Source organism: Zeus faber (genome assembly GCF_960531495.2).
Source record: "Zeus faber genome assembly, chromosome: 9".
NCBI classification, from domain to species: domain Eukaryota; kingdom Metazoa; phylum Chordata; class Actinopteri; order Zeiformes; family Zeidae; genus Zeus; species Zeus faber.
Window position 1 is genome coordinate 19,383,232 of NC_137197.1, and position 12,927 is coordinate 19,396,158.

The window sequence follows — 12,927 nt, forward strand, 5'->3', positions numbered from 1 at the left end:
ACTGTTGTTTACTCTCTGGTCTTTAGACAGAACATTGCTCCATTCGATTTCACAAGTAACGGGAAAAACGTACCATTAGAAGTAGTATGTAGATGTATCAAAAATAAATGTAAATTTAGGTACATAGTCAAAAAATTCCTTGCAAGGGCTTTACGTTTCATTTTATTGCCATGTAAAAGTCAATACAAGGGCTTCAAATCGAATTTTATTGACATTTTGTAATCAAAGTCCATTTTAAATTAAAGATTGTGTGTGCTGTAAAACTTGCAAATATCTAAACAGGTTCGCTCAATAAACATTCAGGAATCCAGAGGAGTTTAGGGGGTTTACTGACAAAAGCAGTGTGAAACTGAGATAAAAACATAAGTAATATCCTGGAAATTATAATGTGTGTTCAGCATTTTATTTTACAACATAGGCTCTATACACAAAATTTAAAACGTGTCTATACCATAAGCTATATATTAGCATGAAGTAGAAATAAGCCAAAGAACAACAGAAATATAAATATACACTTTGACAGGCTGTCTCTACATTTTGGCATCGCCTCGCACCCAGCCAGCTATTCTACACTTTCCTATAATAAGTATTCCTGCATAAGGGCATCGTCAACTTCCAAATTTACCTTTGGCCATTGATTAATTACACAAATGTGAAATTTAGAAGCCGCTTGAGGTACTCTTGGCCATTAAAAATTTCTTGGTATTCTTTTCTGGCCTCCACAAAATGATGTAACACTTTGGGGCAAATAAACAGAGAATCAGACCGAAACTGGAGGCAAGAATGGCAAATATTTCCACTGCGACGGTGAACTTCCCAGGTGAACTGACATAAGCTGGAATAAATGTGATCCACACTGCACAGAATATCAACATGCTGAACGTGATGAGTTTAGCTTCATTAAAATTATCAGGTAACTTTCTGGCCAGAACAGCCAACACAAAGCAAAAGACCGAGAGGAGCCCTATGTATCCGAGCACGGCCCAAAAGCCTATCACTGAGCCCAATGCACATTCCAGAATGATCTTTTCTTTGAAGGTGCTTAGGTTTTTAATGGGGAAGGGCGGTTTCAGAACCAACCAGATGGTACATATCACAACTTGGACGAATGTAAAAGACACAACAGTCATCCTTTGCTGCGCGAGGCCAAACCATTTCATCACATTACTACCAGGCAGCGTTGCCCTGAAGGCCATCAACACCACCAGAGTTTTCCCCAGAACACAAGAGATGCAGAGGACGAAGGTGATGCCAAACGCTGTGTGGCGAAGCTTACAGGACCAGTCTGAGGGTGGACCAATGAAAGTTAGAGAGCACAGAAAACACAAAGTCAGGGAGAAGAGCAGCAGAAAACTGAGCTCAGAGTTGTTGGCCCTGACAATGGCCGACGCCCTGTGACGGAAGAACACAGTCGCTGTGACGATAGCTAGACAGGCTCCACCGACTGAACATGTCGCCAGGATGATCCCCAGGACCTCGTGAAAGGACAGAAACTCCACCGGCTTCGGAAGACACGAGTCCTTCTCTGCATCGGGCCAGAACTCCTCAGGGCAACGGAAACAGTCAGAGGAATCTAGGGCACAGACATCAGTGAAGAAGAAATAATGAGGGTTTTTCTTTCCTATTTTCAAATTGATGACATGAAGAACCTGGGGTTCTACCTGTTGCATTGCTAATCTCGCCTTCAGCACATGGGACACAGTCGTAGCAGCAAACTGGTTTTCCTTTCTGTAGAACCTTGCGAGTTCCCGGGAGACAGCTTTCACTGCACGCCGAGAGAGGCGCCTGCTACATCAAATGTTTGAGCACAATTTAAGATCAGAATATACAGTTCTTAAGACATGAGAGCAGTACCTTATTCCAAACAGACTTGGGTTTCCATACCTGTGTGTTTCCATCTACCCAGGTGAGGTTCCTGCTCATATAGAACTCCCGACCAGGGGGCAGAGACGCATCGTAGTGACCTACTGTCACAAACTCCAAAGCCCCGTTCTCATTTCTCTGCCAGTTAATCAGCTCATAAGAAGCCACTGGATCCCCATTGGCATCGAAGGAGACCTGGTAGCCATTTTGAGAGAAATTAACCCTCTTCAGCTCCCTCAGAATCTGCAACAATGGGAGAGAAGAGGGGCGAAAAGAATCAAAGACAATGGTGCAACATTGGACATTCACAAACAAAAGTAGAAACAATATTATTTCACTTGTACATTGTCAACCTGTTGAGGCTGTATCTTGATGGACCCATCACACTGAGTTGTGAGGTTCCTCTCTTCACACACCACACTGTGGATTGCGTGTGCTATTGCATAAACAGCTTTGTAAACCATGTTAGTGATTCGGAGCTGAGAGGCGTCGGTGTACGGGCTCTGGAGCTTCTGCAGATCTTCACTTCCATCACACTCCCTCTGCCCCGGCCTGAGTTCTACAAGCAGAGGCAGAAGCAGTTAAATGGCAGTATATTTTAGTATATACACAGCATATAGCATATAGCATCCATATCATGCTTTATAAAGGGCTTTGAAATTAACAGAGGTGACTGTTAATCTCACCTTTTCTGAGCTGGCAGTTGAAAGCTCCCTCCCAGAACTCTGTGAGCAGCTGGGAACCAGACACTGTTTTCGGGGAGAGGTCCAGCAGGTAGTCTCTAAAACCAGGTATGACAGAGCGCGGAATGGCAAATCCAATCGTTCCAGCACAGAAACCAAACCTGAGCAGCTCCGGGTCGGTCACCCAGGACTCGCTGCCGATCCACTGCCGAGGAGGACCGGGCCGCCGGGCCAATTCCTCCAGGAGGATCCTCATGTCTCCAGAGGCTGTGAAGGCCACGACAACCGTGGCTGTAGACCTGGACAGAGTGAGGACAGTGTTTCAATTAATTTAACAGCAAAATAAATATAAAATCTTCAAATAACATTGCAATGGCCTTAATGTCGACCACTAGTGCAAAAGTCTAATTGTATATAAACACAAATATAAAAAGGGATTTAACGGGGCTAGTTTTCATTTGACTCATTTTAGGTTGCGGGCGGGATTGGTTAAAATAATGACTTTATGTGGGCCGGATAACCAATGTAGGCCATTTGGATGCTCTTTTGGGCTAAAGAATTTGGAATCAAGCATATTAAATTACAGGGTTTTTTTCAACCTGCTCCCATGTCACTGCCAATTATAAAGTGTTCATTGTAATTAATTTCTTTACATTTTGGACAAAAGACTTTGAACGAAAGGAACCTCAACTAAACAGCAATTTATTCAGTTGTGTCTATACTAATTACCAACTATATATAAAAAGTATAGTATTTGAATGAAAATATTTTATAAATTGTATTTAATTTTATATATGTTTTTGTTTTCATATGTAAAATATTTTTGTTCTAAAAACAATATTAAACTTTTTTTCTTTTTTTTTCACTTTCCTGAAATCATCTCAGCGGGACCCCTTTGACACCCCTGCAGAGTGTTGGCATACACCATGAGAATGAACAATCATCTATTAACCTGCGGATAACCTCCGCCACTCTTTGGATCCTGCTGTGCGGGTGTGAACGAAAGAAGGACTCTGAATATTCCACGCAGATGCCCTCTGCGTGCGCGGCCCGCAGGAAGGACGCCATGCCGTTGTTGCCGTAGTCCGAGTCGGAGCGCACGGCACCGATCCAGGTCCAGCCGAAGTTCTTCACCAACTTGGCCAGAGCGTTGGCCTGGAACTGGTCACTGGGGACGGTTCTGAAGAAGGTGGGGTACTGCTGCTTGTCTGAGAGGCACGCACACGTGGCAAAGTGGCTGATCTGAAACAAAAAAAAAATCAAAATGTGGTGTTTTCAAATGGTGATCCACATGATCGCGTCTGTGTTGTTGTGGATTACACTATGAATCCCAGAATTCCATTCAAAACTGCAACGTTTTTGTCTGATATTTCAACATCATAATAGCCTTGTCTTTGCTCTAAGACGGTAACTTTTCCATGGCTTCTTTTGAAATTATATATTTTTTTTGTCACTTGCACGTCTGTCTTTGCATTCTTGACCGGAGAGGCAAGATTCCTCCATCACCAACTATGGAAACATGATATGGAGGAACATATGCAGGGCTTCATTTGTGCCAGATCCTGCTGGAACATGTTCCGGCACCTCCCAGATTGGGACCGGCACCTATTCGATTAGATCCGGTGCCTCCGCACAAGGTACAGAGCTGCATCTGGAGCTCCCAGCTCCACCTTAAATAACCCCCACTCCCCACCAACAAGCACATTATTTTCTCCTCGTCCGCGTTGTCCGTTTCTCCAAACAAATAGGAATAGTGTGTTATTATTTTTGATTATTATTATTTTTTTATTTACGTTTCCTCGTTGAACGAATTGAAAACAGCACCGTCTGTCCTGTGCCGCGTGATGAATGGCAGTTTAACCCCGCCCCGCCTTGTTCCGTGCATACGTTCTTTGTCTTTTCTTTTCCCCCCTGAACCGGCAGATCGGCAGCCTCCTTGTCTTCTGGCACCTTCAGATTTACAAGATTTGGCTGTTTCTTTAAAAATTGCAAATAACAAAATAAATTCCATAATATCCATATCCATAATCCATGCATATCCATATTGCAAATACATTGAATGGGGCTCTTTCTTAAAAAGTGCCCTTGTGACTTAAATGTAAATAATAATTATTTATATATAATAATAAAAAATAAAAATAAAAATAATAATGTATTATCGTTGTTGTTATTCATTACTTGTGGGATGCCGAAGGGCCCCGTGATGCGGGACATGCTGATGGACGGCGTGGATCCAGACTCGCCCACCACAGCCGCCACGGTGCCGGACTGCGCGCACTCTGTGCCGGCGTCACGCAGCGGCTGCGGGCCGTTGGTCAGCTGGAAGGCCGCCTGCACGGCCACGGGGACCGAGGCGCACGAGTCGTGGATCCGGTAACCGAGCGTGACGCGCGGCAGAAGCTTCGAGCTGTTGTTGATCTCCTCGATGGCGAAGGTCATGGCGCGAGAGAAGCGCAGCTCGCGCGTGTGTATTCTGCAAAAATGGACATAAATAAAATGAAGCGCATACAAATTATTTTACAGGTAGTATACAAAAACCTTTATAATATTATGAACAAGCTAAAGCCTATAATGTGTGTTAATAAAATTACACAAAACGGATTACTACTGTAAATCAAATAAATAAGGCATATAACAGCATGTCCGCATGGCCTTAATTAGTCTTAAAACATCTTAAATTCAGTTTTACAAGTATTAGGCCTGAAGGAATTAAATTGTCTTGCATTTGACTCAATGAGCTCTTCATTTCAACATAAACACTGTACCTGATCTACCCATAAATCTGATATTCACAAGAACCCTGAACCTGATACCAGATACCTTTTACAGAGCTGCTACGCTTTGTCCAGAAATCAGTCAGTCGGAAATGTCTTTAAAAGTTTCTTAAATGGTCTTAAAAAGCAATAGAATGAACTCTCTGATACCTCCAGACACCATTTATAAGGCACATACAAGTCAAAACAATGTAAAAAAAAACAAAATACTAAAACTAAAGACTATTTTGAATAATAAGTGAGTTAAATTATACACATGACAATATTAAAGAAATACACATCTTGTGTGGGCTTCTAAGACATTAACACATTTTTACTTTACAAGATCCCCCATTCCTCCAAACCCCATGGTTCTTTCTTCATCTAACTGACCTCCCAGTGCATCTTGGGGGCTCCGGCAGGCTGGTGTAGTTATGCCTAATTTTTTTCATGTAGTAATGAATGGAAAAAACACCTCCGATAATGTAGTCGCCATCCAGCTGGAATGCAGGGGGACTAGGTGTACCTAGGAGGAGCTGACATTTACCAGAGTCAGAAGCCTCGTCCCCAGCCTCACCCAGTCTCTCAACAGGCCAAGTTCCTTGCTTTATTCCATCTGCAAACTCATACAAAGCAAGAGATAAATTAAGTGCAACCAAACCCAGTGCCTGCCTCTGCCCAAGAACAGCAGTTGAGGAGATTCTCATCTTGCGTGAGCAAGTGTCTGTAATTGAGCGTTTAGGTTCTGGCTATAAAGCTTATCAGATGAATACCCCTCCTCTTACTGTACGTCAGCTGCAAAGCTTGTTTAGCCACACCACAAGCCTTTACACCACAAGGACAATAGTTGACCCTCCCCTTTTATTTTGTGTTAACCAATAGTTCCCTACTGAACTCATCAAGTCATATACGCTTATATTCATTTCCTTTGTCTTGTTTTCCTCAGAGTTCACTTGTAAATCTTTTAAAAAAGATGTATGTTTTATTTACTTGAATTTAATTAATTTATCATTGAACTAATTGACAGCTCAGGTGAAGAAAGCCTGTTCAACAAATGAGAGTTGACAGAATACCCAGAAAGCCCTTTGCATTCTCTGCCCCTTGTTAACTCACATTCTGCTGCCACAGCACCGATTTTTTTTATAGTTTATATTATTCCAGTTTTGCCTACCATGCACCACCCGAGTTGTGTATTCAGGGATCTCCGGCACAGAGACACAGAAAACAGGGTTGTAGAAAACAAGTTTATTGTGGAGAGGGGGCTTGATGGAACAAGCCCTGGAGCAGATGGACACAGGTCTTGACAGGGCTCCTCTCTCTTGCGTGTGTGTGGGGATGGGGGTTTGAACCTGTTGCTCGTTACACCAACCAACAGGTATGCAGCCACTCTGATCCTGGGTCCCTAATTATCTAGATCCAGGTCAGGTGTGGCTGCTCAAACCACACCATCCCCACACCACAAATAATCAATTTTGCATATAAGGCATGGGGTAGGGATGCCATTTTATATTTCTCCCATTCCTGGGAGAAACTGGTTCATATTTCTTTTATAATTTTTTTTTTATATATTTATGGCCACCGACCCCTCTCTTCAGCCAAGAAAGAGGTAATCAGGAGGGTTTTCAAGGGAGTATGTGATGCAGATCCTGACAGTGTGTGTTTGATGTGTCCACTCACATTTGTGCACAGGATTGTTCTCGAATTAATGCTGGTGTGTGAGGTTAGAAACGCAGTCGCACAGACACTCAAGAACGTTCCGAGTCCAGAGTGTTGCACCAGCAGAGGAACCCCAACCCCACACGGAAGCCCAGATCAAAAAGAGCAACACATCTGGCAAAATGCCCCGCCCAAAAACAAGCACCAAGCACAAACGCACACAGCCACCAGCATGGCACAGGACACCCCGACAGCAACCCCTCCCGCCCCAGGGTGGACAGAGCTTCGCCAGACCCACAATGCTGCTCATCTACCAGCCCCGCCACCCCGGACCACGACTCACATTAAATGGATAACGTGTTATTACTGTGGTCACACATTTGTGGACCCATGTTTTGTGCATGCCAAAAAAGTTAAAATACACATACACATAATATACTATATAAATATATAATAATAATAAAATAATATAATAATACATTTTCTTTTAGATACAGGAACACAGTGAACCATAGGTCTGTTTTTGTTCAAGAACCCCAAGCCTCAAGTGACACCAGAGATCAGGTTTGAACGGGACATTATTTTGGGAGGGGGGCGACACGTGGCTACAGGAGTGGATGACTTAACGACACAACTTCCTATAGTCATAAATAAATTGTATGAAATCTATCTAATGTGTTTCAGGCCCCGCCCCAACTCCTGTAAAAACGTCCTGATAGGATGTTGTGAAATAAAACAGTGACGTACGTCTTTGCAAACCATTGGACTCTTTATAAAATATTGTATTTGGGAGGAGAATGTTTATAGGGAAGGGAGGAGGAGGGCAGTCATGACGGTCTCTGTAGAAACACAAATGCTGTTGGGCGTGTGCTTGCTTTTGTTAACTTTTTCTTTTGCACAAGAGTCTTTCTCAGATCCTTCTTCTTGTAAGTTACAGAGGCGATTTCATCTTAATGGAATGCACAAGTTCGGGGATGTCATTCTAGGTGGGCTGTTTGAGATCCATTTTTTCTCTGTATTTCCTGAATTGTCTTTCATTTCGGAGCCCAAGGAGCCCATTTGCCATGGGTGAGTCTGTCAGGGACCCGGCAGAGAAGAATGTTGCTTGACATGGTCTATTCAGGCTATCAATTCCAAATTTACAAGAAAAAAACATATTGTGTTTTTTAAATGTTTTTTTTAATTATTTGGATGTCAGCTCAATGGTGAATGTAGAATCTAGCCTTTCATGTATTTTTGTTCTATATTACTTCAGAGTACAAATAAACCTCTTGAATCTTGAGTATCAATTTAGCATTAATTTTAAAATGTTTTCTTTTTTTGTCAGGTTCGATATTCTAGGATTCCGACAGGCCCAGACGATGGCTTTTGCTATTGATGAGATCAACAGAAGCTCCAAACTGCTTCCCAACGTGACTCTGGGATACACCTTATATGATAACTGCGTGCAGCTAGAAGTTGGGTTCCGTGCAGCGCTGTCCCTGGCCAGTGGAGAAGAGGAGCAATTTCAATTAAATGAAAACTGTTCAGGGGCACCACCAGTGCTGGGAATTGTGGGTGATTCATCCTCCACACGTTCTATCGCCATTTCTAGTATCTTAGGTTTGTACAGGGTACCTATGGTAAGTCTTTCTTTTGTTTCAAATTCAGGGAAAGGTTTTTTGACAGGCTTGGACTTTTCGCATTTCTAATTTATTAATTACCTTTTAAACTTGAAGTTTAAGTGGCTGCGTATATCAATTGACTGATGCACGATGGGTGTGACAATTCTATTGTAATTTGGGTTTTTGCAGGTGAGTTACTTTGCCACATGTTCCTGCCTGAGTGACCGGAAAAGGTTTCCGTCCTTCTTTAGAACAATTCCAAGTGATGCTTTCCAGGTGATGTGTTGACTCTTTAAAGTTCTGCCTCACACATTAGATGCTTTGTGGGTCACAACTGGGGCTGCATGGTCTAAGATTAGATATTGGTTTGTGTGAAGCCCATGAAGGAAAAGTCCCACTAAATGTTCTCTCCACTCAGGTGCGAGCCATGCTCCAGATAATCAGGCGGTTTGGGTGGACCTGGGTGGGTCTGTTGGTGAGCAATGATGACTACGGTCTCCACGCTGCCCGGTCCTTTCGATCTGACATGGCTCGGTCTGGAGGATGGTGTCTGGCCTATGCAGAGGTTCTGCCCTGGGGAAATGACCCAAAAGAACTTCAAAGGATTGTCGGTGTGATGAAGGAATCCGTGTCCCGTGTGGTCATTGCGTTTGCTCACGAGAGCCATATGATTCACCTCATCAAAGAGGTTATGGTTTTCAAAAGCTGCCTGAGCGATGGGTCAATTCAGACAATGCACAATCAGAAATCTGTCTCATTTTAAATATTATATACAATACACTCCACAGGTAATGAGGCAGAATGTGACAGGTCTGCAGTGGATCGCCAGTGAAGCCTGGACAGCAGCCACTGTTCTTCAGACGCCCAACCTCATGCCATACCTGGGGGGAACTCTGGGCATCGCCATCCGCCGGGGGGAGATACCAGGGCTCAGGGAATTCCTGCTGCAAATTCACCCAGATGTGGACACTGACAGCAGCCACGGAAATAGGATAGTGAGAGTTTCACCTGATCTAGCATTGCAATTTTTACACAGTACAGAAGACACAGTAATACATGTATACTTCCTTTTTAGACTCATTATTATTCATGTTAATCCTTCTCCGTCAGGTGAAGCAGTTTTGGGAGCACATATTTCAGTGTCGCTTTGCACCTCTTAATAATGGGGAAAGGATATGCACAGGGCAGGAGGTCCTAGACAATATGAAGACTGAATACCTGGATATGTCTAACCTCAGGCCAGAATATAATGTGTACAAGGCGGTATATGCCCTGGCGCACGCCCTCCATGAGATGCTGAAGTGTGTGCCAGGAAGTGGGCCTTTCAGTGGGCAAAGCTGTGCCAGTTTACAGAAAATGGAGCCATGGCAGGTGAGATATTAAGTTAAGCTCAAGACGCCAATTTGTGATAGAGATTTACTTTCTTGTTGTTTATCCCATTTATGTTTTCTTCTGTTTTTCTCCACTTAATATAGCTTTTATATTATTTGGAAAGGGTCAACTTCACCACAAAGTTTGGAGATGAAGTGTTATTCGATGAGAACGGTGATGCTCTGCCAGTCTACGATGTGATGAACTGGCACTGGCTGCCAGATGGAAGTGCAGAAGTTCACAATGTGGGTGTGGTTCAGGAGTCAGCGTCCAGGGGTGAAGAACTCATGCTGGATGAAGACAGAATCTTCTGGAACTTTAAACCCCGAAAGGTCTATTTCCACTAAATTTCCAGATACTGTACATGTTGTTGTTGACCGAGGCAGTTTATTATAAAAAGGGGGATGGTAGCTCAGGCGGTAGAGCTGGTGGTCTAGTGATCTAAAGGTTGCTGGTTCGATACCAGGCTCCTCCTGCTAGCATGCTGTAGTGTCCTTGAGCAAGACACTTAACCCCTAATTGCTCCTGATGGCTGCGTCCGTCAGTGATTGAACAATTGTAAGTCGCTTTGGATAAAAGCGTCTGCTAAATGACTAAATGTAATGTAATGTAAAAAAGGTAAAATAGCATACTGTAGATTCAAGTTACAGACTTTGTTCCCTTCCTAGCCCCCTAAGTCGGTGTGCAGTGGGAACTGCCCCCCTGGAACCCGCATGGCAAGAAGGAAGGGAGAGCCCGACTGCTGTTACGACTGTGTCCCTTGCACTGAAGGGACAATTAGCAACAATTCTGGTTGGTATCAATTATTAAGCAATGTTTTGTATGTAGGGTTTCATCGATCGATAGGCCCCCCATCAAAATTGTCTGATATTCACTCTAAATACGAGATCGGAGAATGGCAATTCCCATTCTAAAGGCTGAAAAGAAGAGCCAATCGATGACACAAACCTTTCCCTAATTATCTGCTGTGAGGAGAGTTCAGTGTGCGTTTCAGTTAAAGCAAAGATGTGCAAGGTTTGGCAGTTCTTCAAAGTGTTTGAGTCAGAAGGAACACAGGGCATTTGCAGCCCTAAGTAAAACTAAAATCTCTCATGGGGTATCAGGGTTGAAGTTGATCTCAAACTTATGAGAGTACCACAAAAGGAAGCAGAGGCTGCTGGCAGGTCTACCCAGTTGAACAGTAAATCTACAGAAAGGTCAAGTTTTGAGAGAACTAAAAACATATAGCAAAACATTCCATATTCAAAGGGATGGAATACATAGGTCCTCAAAAATAGTTATCATTGGTCAATCAACCGGAATAAACCACAGAATTTCATATCTGTGCATCTCTAGCTGTAGGTTTTATGATACGCTCTACACATCTCTTCAAAGACTTGCCACTGTGTTTCTTGACTCCACAGAGTGCATCAGCTGTCCAGAAGACTTCTGGTCCAACCCCCAGCGTGATCAGTGTGTGCCGAAGAAAATGGAGTTCCTTTCTTATCATGAACCACTGGGTATATCTTTGACCACTGCCTCATTATTTGGAGCACTGAATTGCGCCGTTGTGTTGGGAATCTTTATCTATCACCGTGCCACACCAGTGGTTCGGGCTAACAACTCAGAACTGAGTTTCCAGCTCCTGCTGTCGCTCAAGCTCTGCTTCCTGTGCTCATTGCTCTTCATCGGTCGTCCAAGTCTGTGGACCTGCCAGTTGAGGCACGCAGCATTTGGGATCAGCTTTGTGCTGTGTGTGTCATGTATCCTGGTGAAGACGATGGTCGTGCTCGCCGTGTTCAAAGCCTCCAAACCTGGTGGCCGGGCCAGTCTGAAGTGGTTTGGGGCCATGCAACAGAGAGGGACTGTTCTAGCTCTCACTTTAGTCCAAGCCTCCATCTGCACAGCCTGGCTTGCGTCCTCCTCTCCAACTCCTCACAAGAACACTATTTACCACAATGACAAGATAGTCTATGAGTGTGTCATAGGGTCCATGGTGGGTTTTGGAGTTTTGCTGGGATATATTGGCTTTCTGGCCATTCTCAGCTTCCTGCTTGCATTTCTGGCAAGGAATCTTCCAGACAACTTCAATGAGGCTAAGCTCATCACCTTCAGCATGCTGATCTTCTGTGCTGTTTGGGTGGCCTTCATCCCTGCCTACATCAACTCACCTGGAAAGTATGCAGATGCAGTGGAGGTATTTGCCATTCTGGCCTCCGGTTTTGGGCTGTTGGTCGCATTTTTTGGACCAAAATGTTATATAATCCTGCTGAGACCTGAGAAGAACACAAAGAAAGCCATCATGGGGCGAGGCGTGAGCAAAACATAGAAGCTGAATCTTGTTTTTTTATTTTAATATAATTTGTTATTCGATTTTTCTTTGTTCCCCACAGAGCCTTTACATTCTTTAATCCAACGTGACATATACAGTTTGAAGTGATGACTAAATGATCAGCACAGGCTGTAAGTAAATGTGTCTGAATTAATAATAAATCGCAAGGGAAATATCTATCCTATTTAGATTATTATATTCTGCTTACCTCTGTTGTAGTCTTACCATGCCACCTTCTGTCAAGAGTTGATATAGGCTATTAAAGCATTCCGTAAATTAAAGTGCACAGTTTTGAATACAAAAATGTATAGATGAGTAATAATGAAATACATTAAAATGTATTGCTCATAAAAATGCTTATAAATGTGAACATTTTCTTTGAAAATAAAGGGAAAGTTTCCCTTTATTTTCCAATGTTAAGAATTGTGGAATTGTTCTGCCCAAAATAAAAAGTGATCTGAAATGGATTCGATTAGAATGCCAAGTACAATCATGAAAACTGCATAGAGAAAGACATTTACACCCTTCTCTTTAATTTAAAGATGAAGAGATAGAGTACTTTGCTTTGTATGAGTATCTTCTCTACATCAAGAAGAGCAGAACAAACAGAGACACCACTCTCTGGTGGATATGTATTGAATGCTACATGATATGGGGTTCTATTAAAAGTAATTTTGGATGTACGT

At 43.0% G+C, this 12,927-nt stretch overlaps 2 protein-coding genes across 2 annotated transcripts; one reads left to right on the forward strand and one right to left on the reverse strand.

Moving 5' to 3' along the window:
- Window positions 1-659: 659 nt before the first annotated feature.
- On the reverse strand, window positions 660-5,820 carry LOC307234808 (extracellular calcium-sensing receptor-like; the record flags this gene model as incomplete). The annotated part of the gene is made up of 8 exons (XM_080006672.1): window positions 5,693-5,820; window positions 4,725-5,019; window positions 3,499-3,788; window positions 2,550-2,845; window positions 2,217-2,422; window positions 1,885-2,106; window positions 1,662-1,788; window positions 660-1,573 (listed from the first exon to the last, which is right to left on the reverse strand). Exons 1-8 carry the CDS (start codon window positions 5,749-5,751, stop codon window positions 660-662), a joined length of 2,409 nt encoding a protein of 802 aa, XP_079862798.1. The 5' UTR covers window positions 5,752-5,820.
- Window positions 5,821-7,784: 1,964 nt separating this feature from the next.
- On the forward strand, window positions 7,785-12,238 carry LOC307234809 (extracellular calcium-sensing receptor-like; the record flags this gene model as incomplete). The annotated part of the gene is made up of 9 exons (XM_080006673.1): window positions 7,785-8,023; window positions 8,283-8,577; window positions 8,749-8,835; window positions 8,978-9,247; window positions 9,348-9,554; window positions 9,670-9,930; window positions 10,035-10,262; window positions 10,599-10,722; window positions 11,334-12,238. 9 exons carry the CDS (start codon window positions 7,785-7,787, stop codon window positions 12,236-12,238), a joined length of 2,616 nt encoding a protein of 871 aa, XP_079862799.1.
- Between the last annotated feature and the right edge of the window lie 689 nt (window positions 12,239-12,927).